This window comes from Sinocyclocheilus grahami, unplaced genomic scaffold (genome assembly GCF_001515645.1).
Source record: "Sinocyclocheilus grahami isolate Dianchi unplaced genomic scaffold, SAMN03320097.WGS_v1.1 scaffold821.1, whole genome shotgun sequence".
NCBI classification, from domain to species: Eukaryota; Metazoa; Chordata; class Actinopteri; order Cypriniformes; family Cyprinidae; genus Sinocyclocheilus; species Sinocyclocheilus grahami.
In genome coordinates, this window is record NW_015506000.1 from 55,803 (window position 1) to 70,675 (window position 14,873).

Sequence of the window (14,873 nt, forward strand, 5' to 3'; positions counted from 1 at the left end):
TAAATTATTATTAACGACAGCTACAAAAAACACAACAATAAGCCCGCAAAGCTGATATTGTTCCATTCTGACAGATGACAGCTGTGACAGCTCAGTGGAATCCCGGAAAATAAACCGTGGAACTTTGACCAATGAGAGAACAGTTTACTCGCGCGTGACTTGTATTAACAAATTTGGTCCGTTTAGAAATTTTGCTGTGTGAAGCGAACCGCACCAAGAATAAAAAGCAACATTGTAATCATTTGAATCCCTGTTTCGGAACAAAGCAATCGATCTACAGGTGTGAAAACACCCTTACTCTCAAGTTGTCTCGCAACACTCTGAAGTTGGTACTCACAGTTTTGGTTTAGCCAACACTTGTGGTGGTTCTTTGGATGACATTCCTTTCTCTTCCTCTTCTTCATCCTCTGGGAGTTTAAAGGTTACGCGCAGGCCGACTCGAGAACTAGAGCGGGATTCATTGTGATTCCCTAACACACCCTCAGGTCTTGTCTTGAGGCAAGAAGTTGGGAGATCTGGTAGGGGTTTAACAGGTGGTCGCTCTTGATGGTTACTGGAGTTTACTGATGGGAGACTAGTAACAGAAGGGCTGGGGGTAGATTTTGAACCATTTGGTGATGGTTCAACCCAGGCATCGGAGCTCATAGTGATGCCAAAGGCTGATCCGTTTGATGGACTTTGGGTCACTTCTGTGTTAAAACCAGATCCTCCTGAATCAAAGTGTGTTGTGTTAGAGCTGAGGGGCGTATGGTTTGAGTCTGAGTTCAGTGAAGAAGAACTGAAGCTGAGAGGGTCTAGCTGAGGTAAACTAGTCCTGAAAGTATCTGTGCTGTATTTTCCAATGCTGAGAGGGTTTAGACTAGGTAGGCTAGTGGTGAGGTCATGGCGAAGGGTACTAGGATTTAGGGAATCTGAGCGAGGCGTTCCACAGTCCTGAGGGTCTGGATGCTTAAATCTAGAGCTCAAAGGGTCAAGGCAAATCATACTTGAGTGAAGCTTGTTGTTTACCAGAGGAACATCTTGCTTACACTTTAAAGTTGTTGATATCAGTTCTGCTGCTGGAACCTTCTGGAGGGAGGATTCCACTGTTAAAGTGCTTGTTGTTTTAGGGTTGGTGTTGCTATTTTTGTGTCCTATTGATGTAGACAATATATTGTTCAGAATTAGTCTTGAGATGTGATATATGCATACATTTTTATTTCATTATGAACTTAAAGAATTTAAGCATTCTTAAGTGAAGCTGATCCAATAATCGATTCCACAACCATAAAACCAAATTACCTTTTACTCTCAATGCTGCAGTACTGGAAATTGTGCCATATTTATTGCTGGCTGTACAGGTAAATGTTCCAGAATCCTCTGGAAAGACCTCCGCAATAACCAAAGTACATATCTCCTCTGATGTCCACACCAAACAGAGAAATGGTACACTGTTAGGTGGTTAGTGTCATGAAATAATTACCTTGACAAAGCAGGGGAAATCAAATCCACCTACCAGATTCAGCCATGGATCTTGGTTCTGGCGTGAAAAAAGCAGAATGTGTGGATTGTCAGATAACAATTTTTAAGAAGAAAAAGTCAAGCACTGAAAAGTTTTCTTACAAGTTACAGGTTGAAACATTTTCAGCAGTAGAGGTGGAGTTTTCAAGGATGGATCCAACCACATATCTAAATACATTGCGCACTAAAATTATACATACTCTTCTGGAGGATCCTGAAGTCTGGAGAATCTTCAATAAGTGTTCCTTCCCGGTACCAGTCCACTTTAGGGGAGGGGATGCCTTTTACTCTGCACTCCAGAACTACCAACTGACTCTCTACAGCCAGGACATCCTGGAGGTTCTGCACCAAAAGAGACAATGGTGTGCAATGTCAATGGGATAGAAAACATGTAAAAACTAGATTTTTATATATTCTAAAGATAATAACTACTGCCATGAGAATTTTTGGATTCCAGGCCATTTCTACTCTATACACCAGGGGTGCCCAACCCTGCTCCTGGCGATCGACTGTCCTGCAAAGTTCAGCTCCAACCCTAATCAAACACACCTGAAGCAACTAATTAGGGTATTCAGGATCACTTAAAAATTAAAGGCAGGTGTCTTTGATTAGAGTTGGAGCTAAACTTTGCAGGACAGTCCATCGCCAGGAGCAGGGTTGGGCACCCCTGCTTTACACTGTCTGAAAAAAATTTGCCTTTAGAGGTACATCAGCTTGTCACTGGGGCAATACCTTCAAAGGGACACATTTGTACCTTCTTTACCCCTAAATGGTATTAGTACCCTGGAGTAGTAATATGTACTTTTATGGTACTAGCATGCACCCTTTAGGTACAAAGGTGTCCCTTTGAGGTTATTGCCCCAGTGACAAGCTGTTATACCCTTAAAGGTACCATTTTTGCGAGAGTGTACAGTGGATTATATGCATTTTAAAGGGTGTTCTGTGGGGTAGATAGGGCATTGCTTGGTGGTTTCTTACTGGTCAAACAGGGTCACCACCAAGTCTCTATATTTCTAGACATGGCTTGCACTGGATTTGCCTGTTTTACTGCCTGCCAGGCAAAAATTGCTGATTGCATACTAAGGTTTTAGCTCTTTGGATTTGGGCAGGCATGCATGCAAAAGTTTAAAACACGTAAAAATATTAAAATACTTTTTTCCCCCAAGCATTCATTTATACTGTATTTCATTGACACTCAATGTCATACAAGACTTAGAAATACAAGCCGCGTTTGCTTTACCTTTGTAAAAACAGGAGCTGCCATTATGGGCCTTACATCGAAGCTTTGAAGATAACTACTGCTGCCATTTAGATTCTGGAAATAAACACATGGAATGTAAGAAATACACATGCATTAGTGGGAATAATCAAAACTGGGGATTTGGTGTGTTTTTGTACCTCAGGATTGCTCTGATGAGATGTTAACAGTATATCAGAGACACTTTGGCTGGATGGAGGTGATGGTGGTGCAATGGTCAGTGAAGGAATAGGTGGAGTGGGCTCCACCTCAGATATTGGCGTTGGAGGTTCTAGTAAAGCTACGGTTGGTTCTAGTACAGGTATTTCAGAGCTGACAACTTCGGAAATCAGAAGTTCTGTATCTTCCTGCTTAGAGGTTGGCTCAGTCAGTGGCACTTCTTCTGCGTCAGAAGGTGCTGGTGGTTCAGCGCAGGTGTTTGTTATAGTTGGTGTGGTTTCTTCAGCAGATGTGCTGGGTTCTACCGAGACCACAGCAGGCTTGGCTTGAGGAGATCTTTTAAGGAGTATGAAAAAAAAAATGTGTGAATGTGTTTTCAACCCCTGGGGGTCCATGAAGTTAGTGTAGGGGGTTCATATATATATATGATGTGCTTCAGTAAATAAATAAACACAAAAATAAATAAATAAAGGTTTCGCCAGTGGTCTTGGACTTTGCACAGATACCATCCTTTAACATGCATGCAGAATCGTACAAAAGCACAAATTTTGATGTACATTTTTTGTGCATCAGATTTTTTTTTAAATGTTCGGTTCATTTAATTCTTTTCACGTGACTTCATGTTGGAAAATCTACAAACTCACTGTGCTTGAAAATGTTGTTCTACATCAGAATCTGACGAAGACGCTCCTAAAAGATAAAGAAAATATACAATCTTAATTTCAAACTGCAGCTGCAATCATTTAGTCATTCATAATAAATGGTCAAAAATGATTTAACTTACCCTCAATGTAGATTTCTGCTGAGGTGGAGTCTGTGCCATAAAAGTTGGAGGCAAAGCATGAGTATCTGCCCGTGTCTTCTTCAAACGCCTCTGCTATGATCAGAGAGTGTCGCTCACCGTTAGCGATGATCTGAATATCGGGACTGTTTTCCAGCTCTTTACCCTCACAAAACCACCTGGAAAACACAATCAGAATGTTACATCCTGAGCAGGAGCACACATCTATAAAAACAGACAAACAATACAATAAATTCATGAATGAAAATCTAAAACACGCATCTGGTTTTCATTTGCCCTCAGTTGAAAATCCAATGAATGTACATTTAATTGTATACTGACATTAACGGACTAAAACAAAGATCTAAATGTTTCAGCCCAGGTCATTTACAACAAAAATGCAATGCATATTTAACTCATTATTTGAACATTTTAGGTGTGCTAGTGACACTAAATCGATGGCTTTGAACACTGTTTGCTGTCTTGTAGGTGAGAGAGTTCATTAAGCATTACAAAACAAAAGTAAACCACCTTTAGTCACCAATATTGTGTAACTTTTTTCAATTCATGGTCGACAGCCAAAATGTGCACCATGTAAAAAAAACAAAAACAAAAAAAAAACAAGACTGTTGGCAGAATTTTGCAAAATGACACTTATGTTAATCATCTAAGCAGACATAAATTGCATAAAATCTCAAACCAGCTGATTATTATCTCCATTTTCAGTCTATCACTATCACACTCTGCAAACTAATTAAACGTATGGTTAAAATGCAGAATATTGAATATGATGAATAGCTTTTGGACATATGAAATGGTGAAAACTGCCTAATTAATGTTAGAAGTAAAGATCACAAATATCTTTTCTAACAAAAAATAATCAATTTCAATTTTTAGGAACGTTTCTCTTCAAAAACTTGTTGATAAGGCAAAAGCTGTTTACTTTCTAATTTTTTCATATTAATGTTTGACAACAAAAGCATGTTGAAAACTTCAGAATTATGGTTAATAGCAGCAGTAAAAAAACTATCCAACATGGAGACATACAGCAACATTTTTAGTCACTAAATGGACAAATGACACCAGACACATGTTAATTTCACCAAATACAATGAAATTGAATTTTCATTGCATTTACTCTACTGACATACTGACTTTCTTCAGTCATTTAAAGGCAAAAATCAGTTAACTGACTTACAGTTGTTGGACTATTAGATATCAAGTTGCTAAGATGAGGTTGAAACCATTTACTAAAGAAGTTATTTTTGACATGTGACCCTGCAGCACAAAAGCAGTGTTGAGTCGCTGGGGGATATTTATAGCAGTAGCCAACAATACATTGTATGGGTCACAATTATAGATTTTTCTTTTATGCCAAAAATCATTAGGATATTAAGTAAAGATCATGTTCCTTGATTTCCTACCGTAAATATATCAAAACTTCATTTTTGATTAGTAATATCCATTGCTAAGAGCTTAATCTGGACAACTTTAAAGATGATTTTCTCAATATTTAGAATTTTTTTGCACCCTAATTTTCAAATAGTTGTATCTCGACCAAATATTGTCCTCTCCTAACAGACCATACATCAATGGAAAGACTATTTATTCAGCTTGCAGATGATGTATACATCTCAATTTTGAAAAATGTACCCTTAAGTTTTGTGCTCCAGGGTCACGTATATCATGGTGTGTTAAAGAAGATATTTAAAAACCAATTCAATGTGTCTGATCTCACAAATCATCCAAGATCAGTCCTCTGTATCAAACACACTACATCACAAGACAAAGTACAACAGCATTCATTCAGTAATAAATCAATGGGCTAAAATAATATTCTTGAATCCACAAATATAACTTCACCACAGCCTTACCTAGAATGACTGTACGAACGGTTATTTCACTTCGACTCCCTCTGTTTCCTAAAACTCCCCCCCTGAAATTTAAAGCAATTCTGAAGAGGCGAGTTGTGGTTCATTCCATGGGCGAGACATGATGGCTGAAATGTATTGGGTTTGATCCATGAGCCAGTGAGGATCATTTCTAATGAGTAAGACTCTACTTTGAAAGCCTGAGCTGCAGGGGAAAGACATCCAGCACTAGATCTGCACCTGTTCGGGCTATTTTCCTTCTCGCTCACCCACGGCACAGGAACCCCTGTTAAAACTGGACGCCAGCATCCCTGACCGACACGCATGAGCTAAACATAGAGCGGCCTCTCATACAATCACCAACACTGCTAATAGATCTGTTAGATATTTAGCTGGCATTTGAGAAACACTTGACTTTTGCAGGCATGTTGTACTAACTAAAATGTGGATTTTTTTTTACATTTACTTATTTAGAACTTAAAAAATGTTTAAGATTTTGGAAAATTTACTGCAAAGAAAAATGAAGGAAAATGTTTCTAGAAAGTGATGTGATTCTTTGTAGAGACAGCCGGATGAACATTCTCATATCGTGCTGTAAATAAGATGTTGAGAAGTGAAGTAAGTTTGCGTCACTGGAGGGATGATCTAATGCTTCTGACATCACAGTGTCTCGGTCAGCTGACCTCGCGTAACACGAAGCACGTCACCTGTCACAGACACGCTCAGAAAAGCATGGGTTTCCTTGACCTGTCAGTGTGGGAAGTTACACTAACGTTTCACCAATGACACACCGAGAACCATAATTATGTTTAGAAAACATCATTTCTTAACGGAAATTACTTGATTCTTATATAGCCTAATTCATTATAGTATAAGAAATCAAGGTGTTTAACAGGTGTCTAAATAGCTTGAACATGCTAACGCTATGTTAACATATATCTGTCAGTTTTTTCCAAGATATCTTTATGCTAACAGAAAATGCATTAATTTATGTTTTTTTAATGTAATAAGTTATTAAATAAAACAAAAAAAACATTAAATGCATGGTCAAATTAAAGGTAGTTAATAAATGCAAAAATGTTAAATGCATGATCAGTTTATACAAAGTTATTCAACGCAAAAATGTTAAATGCATGATCAATTTATATGAAGTTATTAAATGTAATAACGTTTAATGCATGATCAATTTATACAAAGTTATAAAATGTAAAAAACCTTAAATGCATGATCTATTTATACAAAGTTATTAAATGCATGATAGGTTTATATGAAGTCATTAAATGCAAAAACATTAAGTGCATGATCAGTTTATACAAAGTTGGTAAATACAACAAAAGTTAAATGCATGATCAATAGGAAGTTATTGAATGTAAAAATGCTAAATGCACGATCAATTTATGTAGTTATTCAATGCAAAAACTACATGATCAGTTTATACAAAGTTATTAATTGCAAAAAAAGTTAAATGCATGATCAATTTATACAAAGTTATTAAATGCATGAAGTCATTAAATGCAAAAACATTAAGTGCATGATCAATTTATACAAACTTGGTAAATACAACAAAAGTTAAATGCATGATCAATAGGAAGTTATTGAATGTAAACATGCTAAATGCACGATCAATTTATATAGTTATTCAATGCAAAATCTACATGATCAGTTTATATGAAGTTATTACATGCAAAAATGTTAAATGTATGATCAGTTTATTATATATAAATTGAATAAAATAAAAGCACATAACAAAATTAATAAAACAAACTAAAATAAAAATAAAAGCTAATTCAAAATATGAATAAATACTATGTCTATGATGGTATATAAATAATACTAAAATAACACTGCACTATCTTATACCCCCATAGTATGACTTTTTTGGTAAGGAAGGGACATTCGTTTGTGTGGTTCATTTCATGAATTAAGACACCAACTAAACACTACTAATCTATAATCATATCCGCACTAATTGTGCAATAATTTGCAAACTTCCGTAACCATTTAATATCTTGTTTACTCTTCTACTCTTCGGCTAACTGTGCTCTACTGAAGATGTAGGACGATAATTTCACCTGCATTCTCATGGCATCATATTTCCGATGTGGCAAAATTAGAATGGCTGAGCTCAGACTGCATGTTAGACGGTCAGCTTTCACAAGACGTCTTTGTGCTCACAGCCAATGCTTGAGAAAGTAGATTTTTTTTTGCATGCATTTGCTAGAAAAACCTGTTGCCAAGATGCTAGTGTGTTACAGATCTGATATCTGCAAGTTTTCTACGAGAAACTGGGAACTCCACGAATAATATGTCCAACTTTTAAAAATGCATTGTCTTTTTTTTGAGGACAAGTACATTTTTCTTTTGCATTCTGACATTATTTTCATGACAATTTTCCCTTATTGCCATGCTTTTAGATTATAACTATAATACAAAACAACAGAAACTTACAGAAACAAGTGGGATCATATTCATTTTGGTAATAACTGTTTATTTTTTTTAAGTGTTCTGCTTGCCATTTTGCTCATTTCATACATTGTTTTGTAACGAGGTTATAATGAAATACTCGTTAAAAAGATTATTTTACACATATAACTTTAGTTTAACTGGGTTTAGTTCTGTTAAACAGAAATTGCCATAACACTAGGAAATTTGATCAATCTGTTTTGCTTACTTTTACACTGTATAATAACTTTTATTAAGTTATAAACAACATTATAACATTATTATATAATGCCTAAACACAGTTCATATGCATCCAAATATGAAAATATAATATTTGCATTAACTAATGATCTATTTAGCATTGTATAATTTAATACTGCTTGTTAATGACTTAGATATTAAACAATTCTTGTCTCAGTGTTGTTTATTCCGAAAAAATGGCTTACTTGACATTTTATATTAACTTTAATTAAGGCATAAACATTATTATATAACACCTAAATATACTTCATATACTTTCAAATATGAAAATATATGATTGAAAAAAGCATCAACTAGTGAGTGGCATTATATAATTTAATAGTGCTTTTTAATGACTTAATGAAAGTTATTACACACAATTCTTGTTTCAGTGTCATGTGTTTATTCCAGATTAATTATTAGCAGCTCTTTATATCACACCAGGATTTCAGATGTCCTTTATCTCTGCTGTTTTTCACAAACTGCTGTGGTTCCAGATTCAATGTGTGACGCACCAAAAAAAATAAAATCAACAGTGGTTGTCATAATAAATGATTGATTTACATTTCACTTAAAAAGTCTGAAAGGAAGAAAGGCGAATAGCCAAAGGCACGTTATTATTAGATAAATCAGCTAAAAGTGTTTAAAACTACAGTAGTGATCCTAAAATTCTGGATGCACAGTCTCGAACCATCCTTTCTGAGATCACAGCAAACCGGATGATTTCACTGAACGACAAGCCCAGGACAAATGAGTAGAAATGGAAACCAGCCTGCGTGACTGAATTAATCAATCTGGAAATACGTGACCCTGGAGCACAAAACATCAGTTGTACTTCATCTGAAAGCTGAATAAATGAGCTTTACATTGATGTATGGTTTGTTAGGAAAGGACAATATTTGGTCGAGATACAACTATTTGAAAATCTGGAATCTGAGGGTGCAAAAAAATCTAAATATTGAGAAAATCATCTTTAAAGTTGTTCAAATGAAGTTCTTAGCAATGCATATTACTAATCAAACATTAAGTTTTGATATATTTACTGTAGGACATTTACTAAATATCTTCATGGAACATGATCTTTACTTAATATCCTAATGATTTTTGGCATAAAAGAGAAATCTATAATTTTGAGCCACACAAAGTATTGTTGGCTATTGCTACAAATATCCCCCAGCGACTTAACACTGCTTTTGTGCTGCAGGCTCACACATGATCAATTCTGTGAAGCAAATCCAGAACGAGAGAAAAGAGGCATTCTCACTGAGTCTCTGCACACAACCTGAAGGCCCTAGAGATGATGCTCATGTGTTTGTGTAGTTTAATAAAGCTTTATGTGAGAACTCCCAAAGGACTGTATGAAGACATGAAGCGTCTCTGTATCAGATAAAGTCTGTGCTGAAGTGATTTTTACTGAATTACGAAGGCTTGAATTGCAGCAGCGTGTCGGCGAGTGTATCAGGAAGCTTCTAAATCTCAGACGTGTTTGTGTCTTCTCACTGAAGTCGTGTGAAAACCCACTTGACTGTCACGATTCTTCACTCGCTCGCTTCCGCGACTGATCGCCCCTGCGGAAGGAACGAGGCCAGGTGAGGTCAGGCGTGTGATTTGGCTTTATTTACAGATACAGGTGAGGTTTGCAGACAGCGGTACCTGGAGAAGCCGTTCTCAGAAAGCTCCATCTGCAGTGTTTTATCTTGAGCCGCGTAATACGGGAGCTGGGACTCAAGAGCAGGAGCATCGATCTGAGGAATGAATCTAGAGAAGAGAGCCGGAGCAAGAGGAACCCAGTCTAGAAGAAAAAGAAGATGATCTGAACTGACATCTTAACTTACACCACTGTGGAGCATTTTATAAAGAACTGGTATGTTAGAGGTGGAGATTGTTGGCTGGATTTCAAATTGATTTGATTGTGGATTCAGGAAAAACTCACTCTGAACAGCGATTTAATTCGGCAGCTTCTTAAAATGCATTTATCGGACTATCAGTGGATTAATGCGTTCAACAGAATTAACGGCAAGTGTCTTCAGAAGTCAATAGATTGTTTTATTTCCATGGGACTGAAGTCTATCAGTCGAGTCGTTTATCACGTTATTAAAATAGGAAATTAAAAATTAAAATCTATCCATCTATCTATGATCGAAATTTGCAGTCGTTTTAATAAAAAAAATTATATTTAATAAATATATATTTTTAATTAACATTTTGTATATTTTACATATACATACATATATGCACAAACGTAAATTAAATAAATAATGTTTTTAAAATATTTTTTAATTATATATATATTTTTTCTATTTTTATTTATTTATTTTTAGTAAATGTATATATTATATACAGGTGATATTAAAAAATTATATTATATATATTATATATAAATATATAAGAACATATATTAAAACAAATGGCTTTTTTTTTTTAAAGAAATTAAGCACAAACACACTTTTCAATGAAAACATTTCACATAATGAAGTTTATAGATTCAATTATAAAAATAGGTGAAATAAACATCATTTAACTAGTTTTATGATATATATATAAAAAAGAAACTAGGTAAAATGATGTTTATTTCACCTAGTTTTATAATTGAAACTATAAACTTAGTTATGTGAAATGTTTTCATTGAAAAGTGTGTTTGTGCTTAATTTCTTTAAAAATAAATGCAAAATAATTTAAAGAGAAAAATGAGAAAAGTTTTCTGAGGAAAGCTCCAGCATCGTTTGCGTACAGATGCCTCTTGGTTTGATATTTTGCATGTAATGCAATGAAATTTAAGTCACTTAAGTGTCTAAATACTTTTTGGGGGCCACCGTAAATGCATTGTCTTTAAGAAAGTAGCAACAACTTAAGACACACATGAAAAACAATACACAGATAACAGAGATATGACGAGCCGACGACGGCGTCACTCCGACACACAACTAAACTAATAACTAAATCCTCTCACCTGGCCGGAGGGCATAAAGGCCTTTCACAACACTCGCCATAGTTGATGGTTTGACTTGAAATGGCATGGAATGAGCCTTTTTGAGAAGCGCTGAGGAAAATGTAACATTTTAATAAATATATATTCACACAATGCATTGCAGAGTCCAAAGGCTTTGATCTGCACTCACGCAGCAGCGTGCTGACGTGTTTCTCTGCGACGTGATCCGAGAAGAGCTTCATGAGATCGTCCCGCAGATCTCGGTTCAGCTTCGTCTCAATGTAGAACTTGTTCTTTAACACAATTGGGTTCAAATGCAGATAAATGCACACAGAATTCAAATGATCTGACAAAACAAGGAAAGTGTTGTGTTTAAAGTTATAGTCAAAACAGAGTATTGGCATTGTACCATATAGATGAAGACGGGAACGATGCAGTGCAGGGCGGCTGTGTACTGCGTCAGAGCCAGGTTAAAGTTTTCAATTAAATCTTCTGGTGGACTGGCCTTCAAAAGAGATGAGACAACTGAATTAAAAAAAAATTTTTTTTTTAGGTATTTATTGTTTTTAAAAAAATTACAAAACTATTAAAAAAATAGAAAATTCATAAATTCATAAAAAGTAATTTTTATTAACACATTTTTAATGACAAATTATATTTCATTTAATTAAATTTTTTCAAGAAAAAAGCAATACAAAATTAATTCATAAAAAATGATAGAAACATTAATATAATAGAAAATGTATTAAATAATTAAAAAGTAATGTTATGAGCACATTTATTAAATAAAAATGTATTTTCTAAAATACAATAAAATTAATAAAAGTCTTTATAAATAAAATTTTTTTTAAACAATTTGATAAAAGTGAAATTTTTAGGAGCATTTTTTTCTAAAACAATACAAATCTAATAAAAATGATAAAAACATTAATAAAACATAATAAATGAACAAAAAGTAATTTTATGAACAGATTTTAATGACAAATTATATTTAATTTAGACTTTTATTATTTTCCTTTTTTTCTAAAAAAAAATAGAATAATAAAATGTATAAAAACATTATAATAATAGAAAATTAATTAAAAGTTATTAAAAAAAAACTTTTTATGAACACATATTTAAAGAAAAATTATATACACCTTAGATATTTATTTAGCTTCTTTAAAAAAAAAAATCTATGAATATTACGTCTTTATAAAATAAAAAAATAATAAAAAAAATTTTGGGTTAAAAACATGTGAATAAAGATGCCTTCGTTAACATTTTTAAACAAATTATTTTTTTTATTAATGCATGTATTATTTTTTTGTTTGTTTTGTTTTCTAAAAATCATATTTTGTCATGTACATCAATGTATACATCACAAACAGCATATAAATGTGAAAGAATGATTTCATTGTGCTAGTACGTGATTTAAAAGCCCACGCCAAAAGCAATACGTAGAGGTTTTAATGCGTCTATACACGGACCTGTAGCTCAGAAGACACTTGTTCTAGATGAGACGTGATCTTCCACATCAGGTCATTGTAGAGCAGCTCTGAGTGCTGCTGGCATACACACTTATAAACATGACTGGAAGAAGAAAACAGAAAGACATGTTAACTAAAAAGCACATCTGAGCAACATCTTATTTATAATTGCCAGAGACGTTCTGCTCCTGTGTCTCTAGGAACTCGTTCAGGAGCACAAACCTGTAGATCTGTTCATATGAGATGGAGATGTGCTCCATCGGGCTTTGAGTGAGCAGATGTTCAATGGCTCGCTCTAGTTTTGGCCAGTAAACCGTCCTGTATTCTTCTGCGGTCATCGCGTTCAAGACTAGACACACACACACACACACACACACACACACACACACACACACACACACACACACACACACACACACACACACACACACACACACGTGACACTCGCTGCTGAATGAGGCTTTAGCTCTATCGCTTACAAAAACAGTATTTCGGCAGTAAATAAATATAAATAACACACACACTGCTGTTCAAAAGTTTGGGGTCAGCAAGAGTTTAATGTGTTTTAAAGAAGTGTCTTCTGCTCATCAAGGCTGCATTTATTTGATCAGAAATACAGAAAAAACAGTAAAATTGTGAAATATTATTACAATTTCAAACAGCTGTTTTCTATGTGAATATCTGTTAAAATAGAATTTATTCCTGTGATCAAAGCTGTATTTTCAGCATCATTACTCCAGTCTTCAGTGTCACATGATCTTCAGAAATCAGTATAATATGCTGATTTATTATTAATATTTGAAACAGTTTTGCTGCTTAATATTTTTTAGATCTTGTGATACTTTCAGGATTCTTTGATGAATAAAAAGTTAAAACAGCATTTACTCAAAATAGAAATATTCTGTAACAATATACAGTACATAATTGTTATTATTTATTATTTCGATAAAAAAACAACAATACGAAGTCAATTAAAAAAAATCTAAAAATTGATACATTAATGAAAAGTCATTATTAAATTCTATTTAATTCGGGCATTATTATTGTATATTACATTAAATTAATACAAAAAGAAAAATAATCAAATTAATTGAAACAAAAAGCTATTTTTAAGAACATATTTCAATAACAAATTACATTTAATTTAGACATTTAGTAGCTACTTTTTATTTTTAAAAATATACAGATGAATTAAAAGTGTACATTTAACATTTACACAATGTTTACATTTGTAAAATATTTTAAATATTATTAACATATTATAATATATGTTCCTGTGGCTCAGTGGTACAGCATTGCGTCAGCCGCGCAAAAGGTCGTGGGTTCGATTCCCAGGGAACACACATTATTGATTAATAAATTATATAATAATTTATGATTAATAAATTATTATAATATTATATATATATATAGATTATTCTTAAAATATAAATAAAATATTATATTATTAATTAAAATATTATATTAATTAAAAATACAAATTAAAATAAAACAATACGCCCCGTGAAGCCGTGGTTTCCACAAAATAAAGCAGAGTAAATAAAATATAATGATATTAATAAAAACAGTGTTCTTCCACCAAACAATGTAGCGCCTCGGAAACAGTTGTGGTTGCTACAAAGTGGTTGCCGAGCAACACACAGACGTAAACAAAGGTGTGTGTTTGTGGAGTACTATACAACAGCTTCGAACGCGGCTCAGCCAATCAGAGTCAAGCACCGGAACTATTTACATAAGCGCATAAGTGCATAAGTACCGAACCGTCAGCCACATCTCTGTAGCGTTACCGCGGTGTAACGTTAACTTACAGAACTTGGAGGTCGAGCTGAAGAGCAGCGCGGACGAGGCCGAGCTGTCGGACTCACAGGTGTCGCTGCTGCAGTCCGAGTCCACACACACCTGCGCAGGTGAGCTCACGCGCACACCCTCCGCGCCACAGTTATGGTTTTCATCCTCAATCCGCTCCAGCGCGTCCTCCTCCATCTCCTCCATCCTGCCGCCCCACCGAGAGAATCTAACGGTCCATGTCGCTTCACTTTCGCTCCTGGTTATGTTGTTGTCAATCCGAGGCGAGATCCGACACGGACTTCCGTTCCATGGCGGACGTGTCAAAATAAGAGTCCGTCTTCGGCATAAATGTCGAATATATAATTTTATTATTTATCCATTTGATCATTTCTTGCAATTCAATTCCTTTTAAAATCTTGCCTTTCCTTCTGCAATG

General features: G+C 34.6%; 2 protein-coding genes across 3 annotated transcripts in view; both read right to left on the reverse strand.

Annotated features, from left to right (window-relative positions):
* The window catches only part of mypn (myopalladin), a 20,655-nt gene extending 14,760 nt beyond the window's left edge, over positions 1-5,895 (reverse strand). The window contains exons 1-9 of the mRNA XM_016247010.1: positions 5,810-5,895; positions 3,702-3,877; positions 3,562-3,607; positions 2,899-3,253; positions 2,741-2,815; positions 1,701-1,842; positions 1,496-1,519; positions 1,282-1,398; positions 338-1,133 (exon numbers count right to left, since the gene is read on the reverse strand). Coding sequence (XP_016102496.1) covers positions 338-1,133; positions 1,282-1,398; positions 1,496-1,519; positions 1,701-1,842; positions 2,741-2,815; positions 2,899-3,253; positions 3,562-3,607; positions 3,702-3,877; positions 5,810-5,895 — 1,817 coding nt within the window. The remainder of the gene's footprint in view (positions 1-337; positions 1,134-1,281; positions 1,399-1,495; positions 1,520-1,700; positions 1,843-2,740; positions 2,816-2,898; positions 3,254-3,561; positions 3,608-3,701; positions 3,878-5,809) is intronic.
* A 3,834-nt stretch (positions 5,896-9,729) lies between these two features.
* On the reverse strand, positions 9,730-14,740 carry LOC107562395 (CDK2-associated and cullin domain-containing protein 1-like). 2 transcript variants are annotated; one of them, XM_016247028.1, is made up of 8 exons: positions 14,515-14,740; positions 12,872-12,998; positions 12,650-12,752; positions 11,590-11,685; positions 11,371-11,473; positions 11,202-11,291; positions 9,905-10,043; positions 9,730-9,819 (listed from the first exon to the last, which is right to left on the reverse strand). In XM_016247028.1, exons 1-8 carry the CDS (start codon positions 14,639-14,641, stop codon positions 9,780-9,782), a joined length of 825 nt encoding a protein of 274 aa, XP_016102514.1. In that variant the 5' UTR covers positions 14,642-14,740; the 3' UTR covers positions 9,730-9,779. The 2 variants fall into 2 exon arrangements, with proteins under 2 accessions (XP_016102514.1, XP_016102513.1); XM_016247027.1 differs by having other exon boundaries at positions 14,458-14,740.
* Between the last annotated feature and the right edge of the window lie 133 nt (positions 14,741-14,873).

Coding starts and splice junctions, on each gene's coding strand:
- LOC107562395 (XM_016247027.1), bottom strand. CDS start 14,641: ATGGAGGAGATGGAGGAGGACGCGCTGGAGCGGATTGAGGATGAAAAC. Junction 12,753..12,871: donor TCATATGAACAGATCTACAG/GTTTGTGCTCCT, acceptor TTCTTCTTCCAG/TCATGTTTATAAGTGTGTAT. Junction 11,292..11,370: donor ACACGTCAGCACGCTGCTGC/GTGAGTGCAGAT, acceptor CATTTTCCTCAG/CGCTTCTCAAAAAGGCTCAT.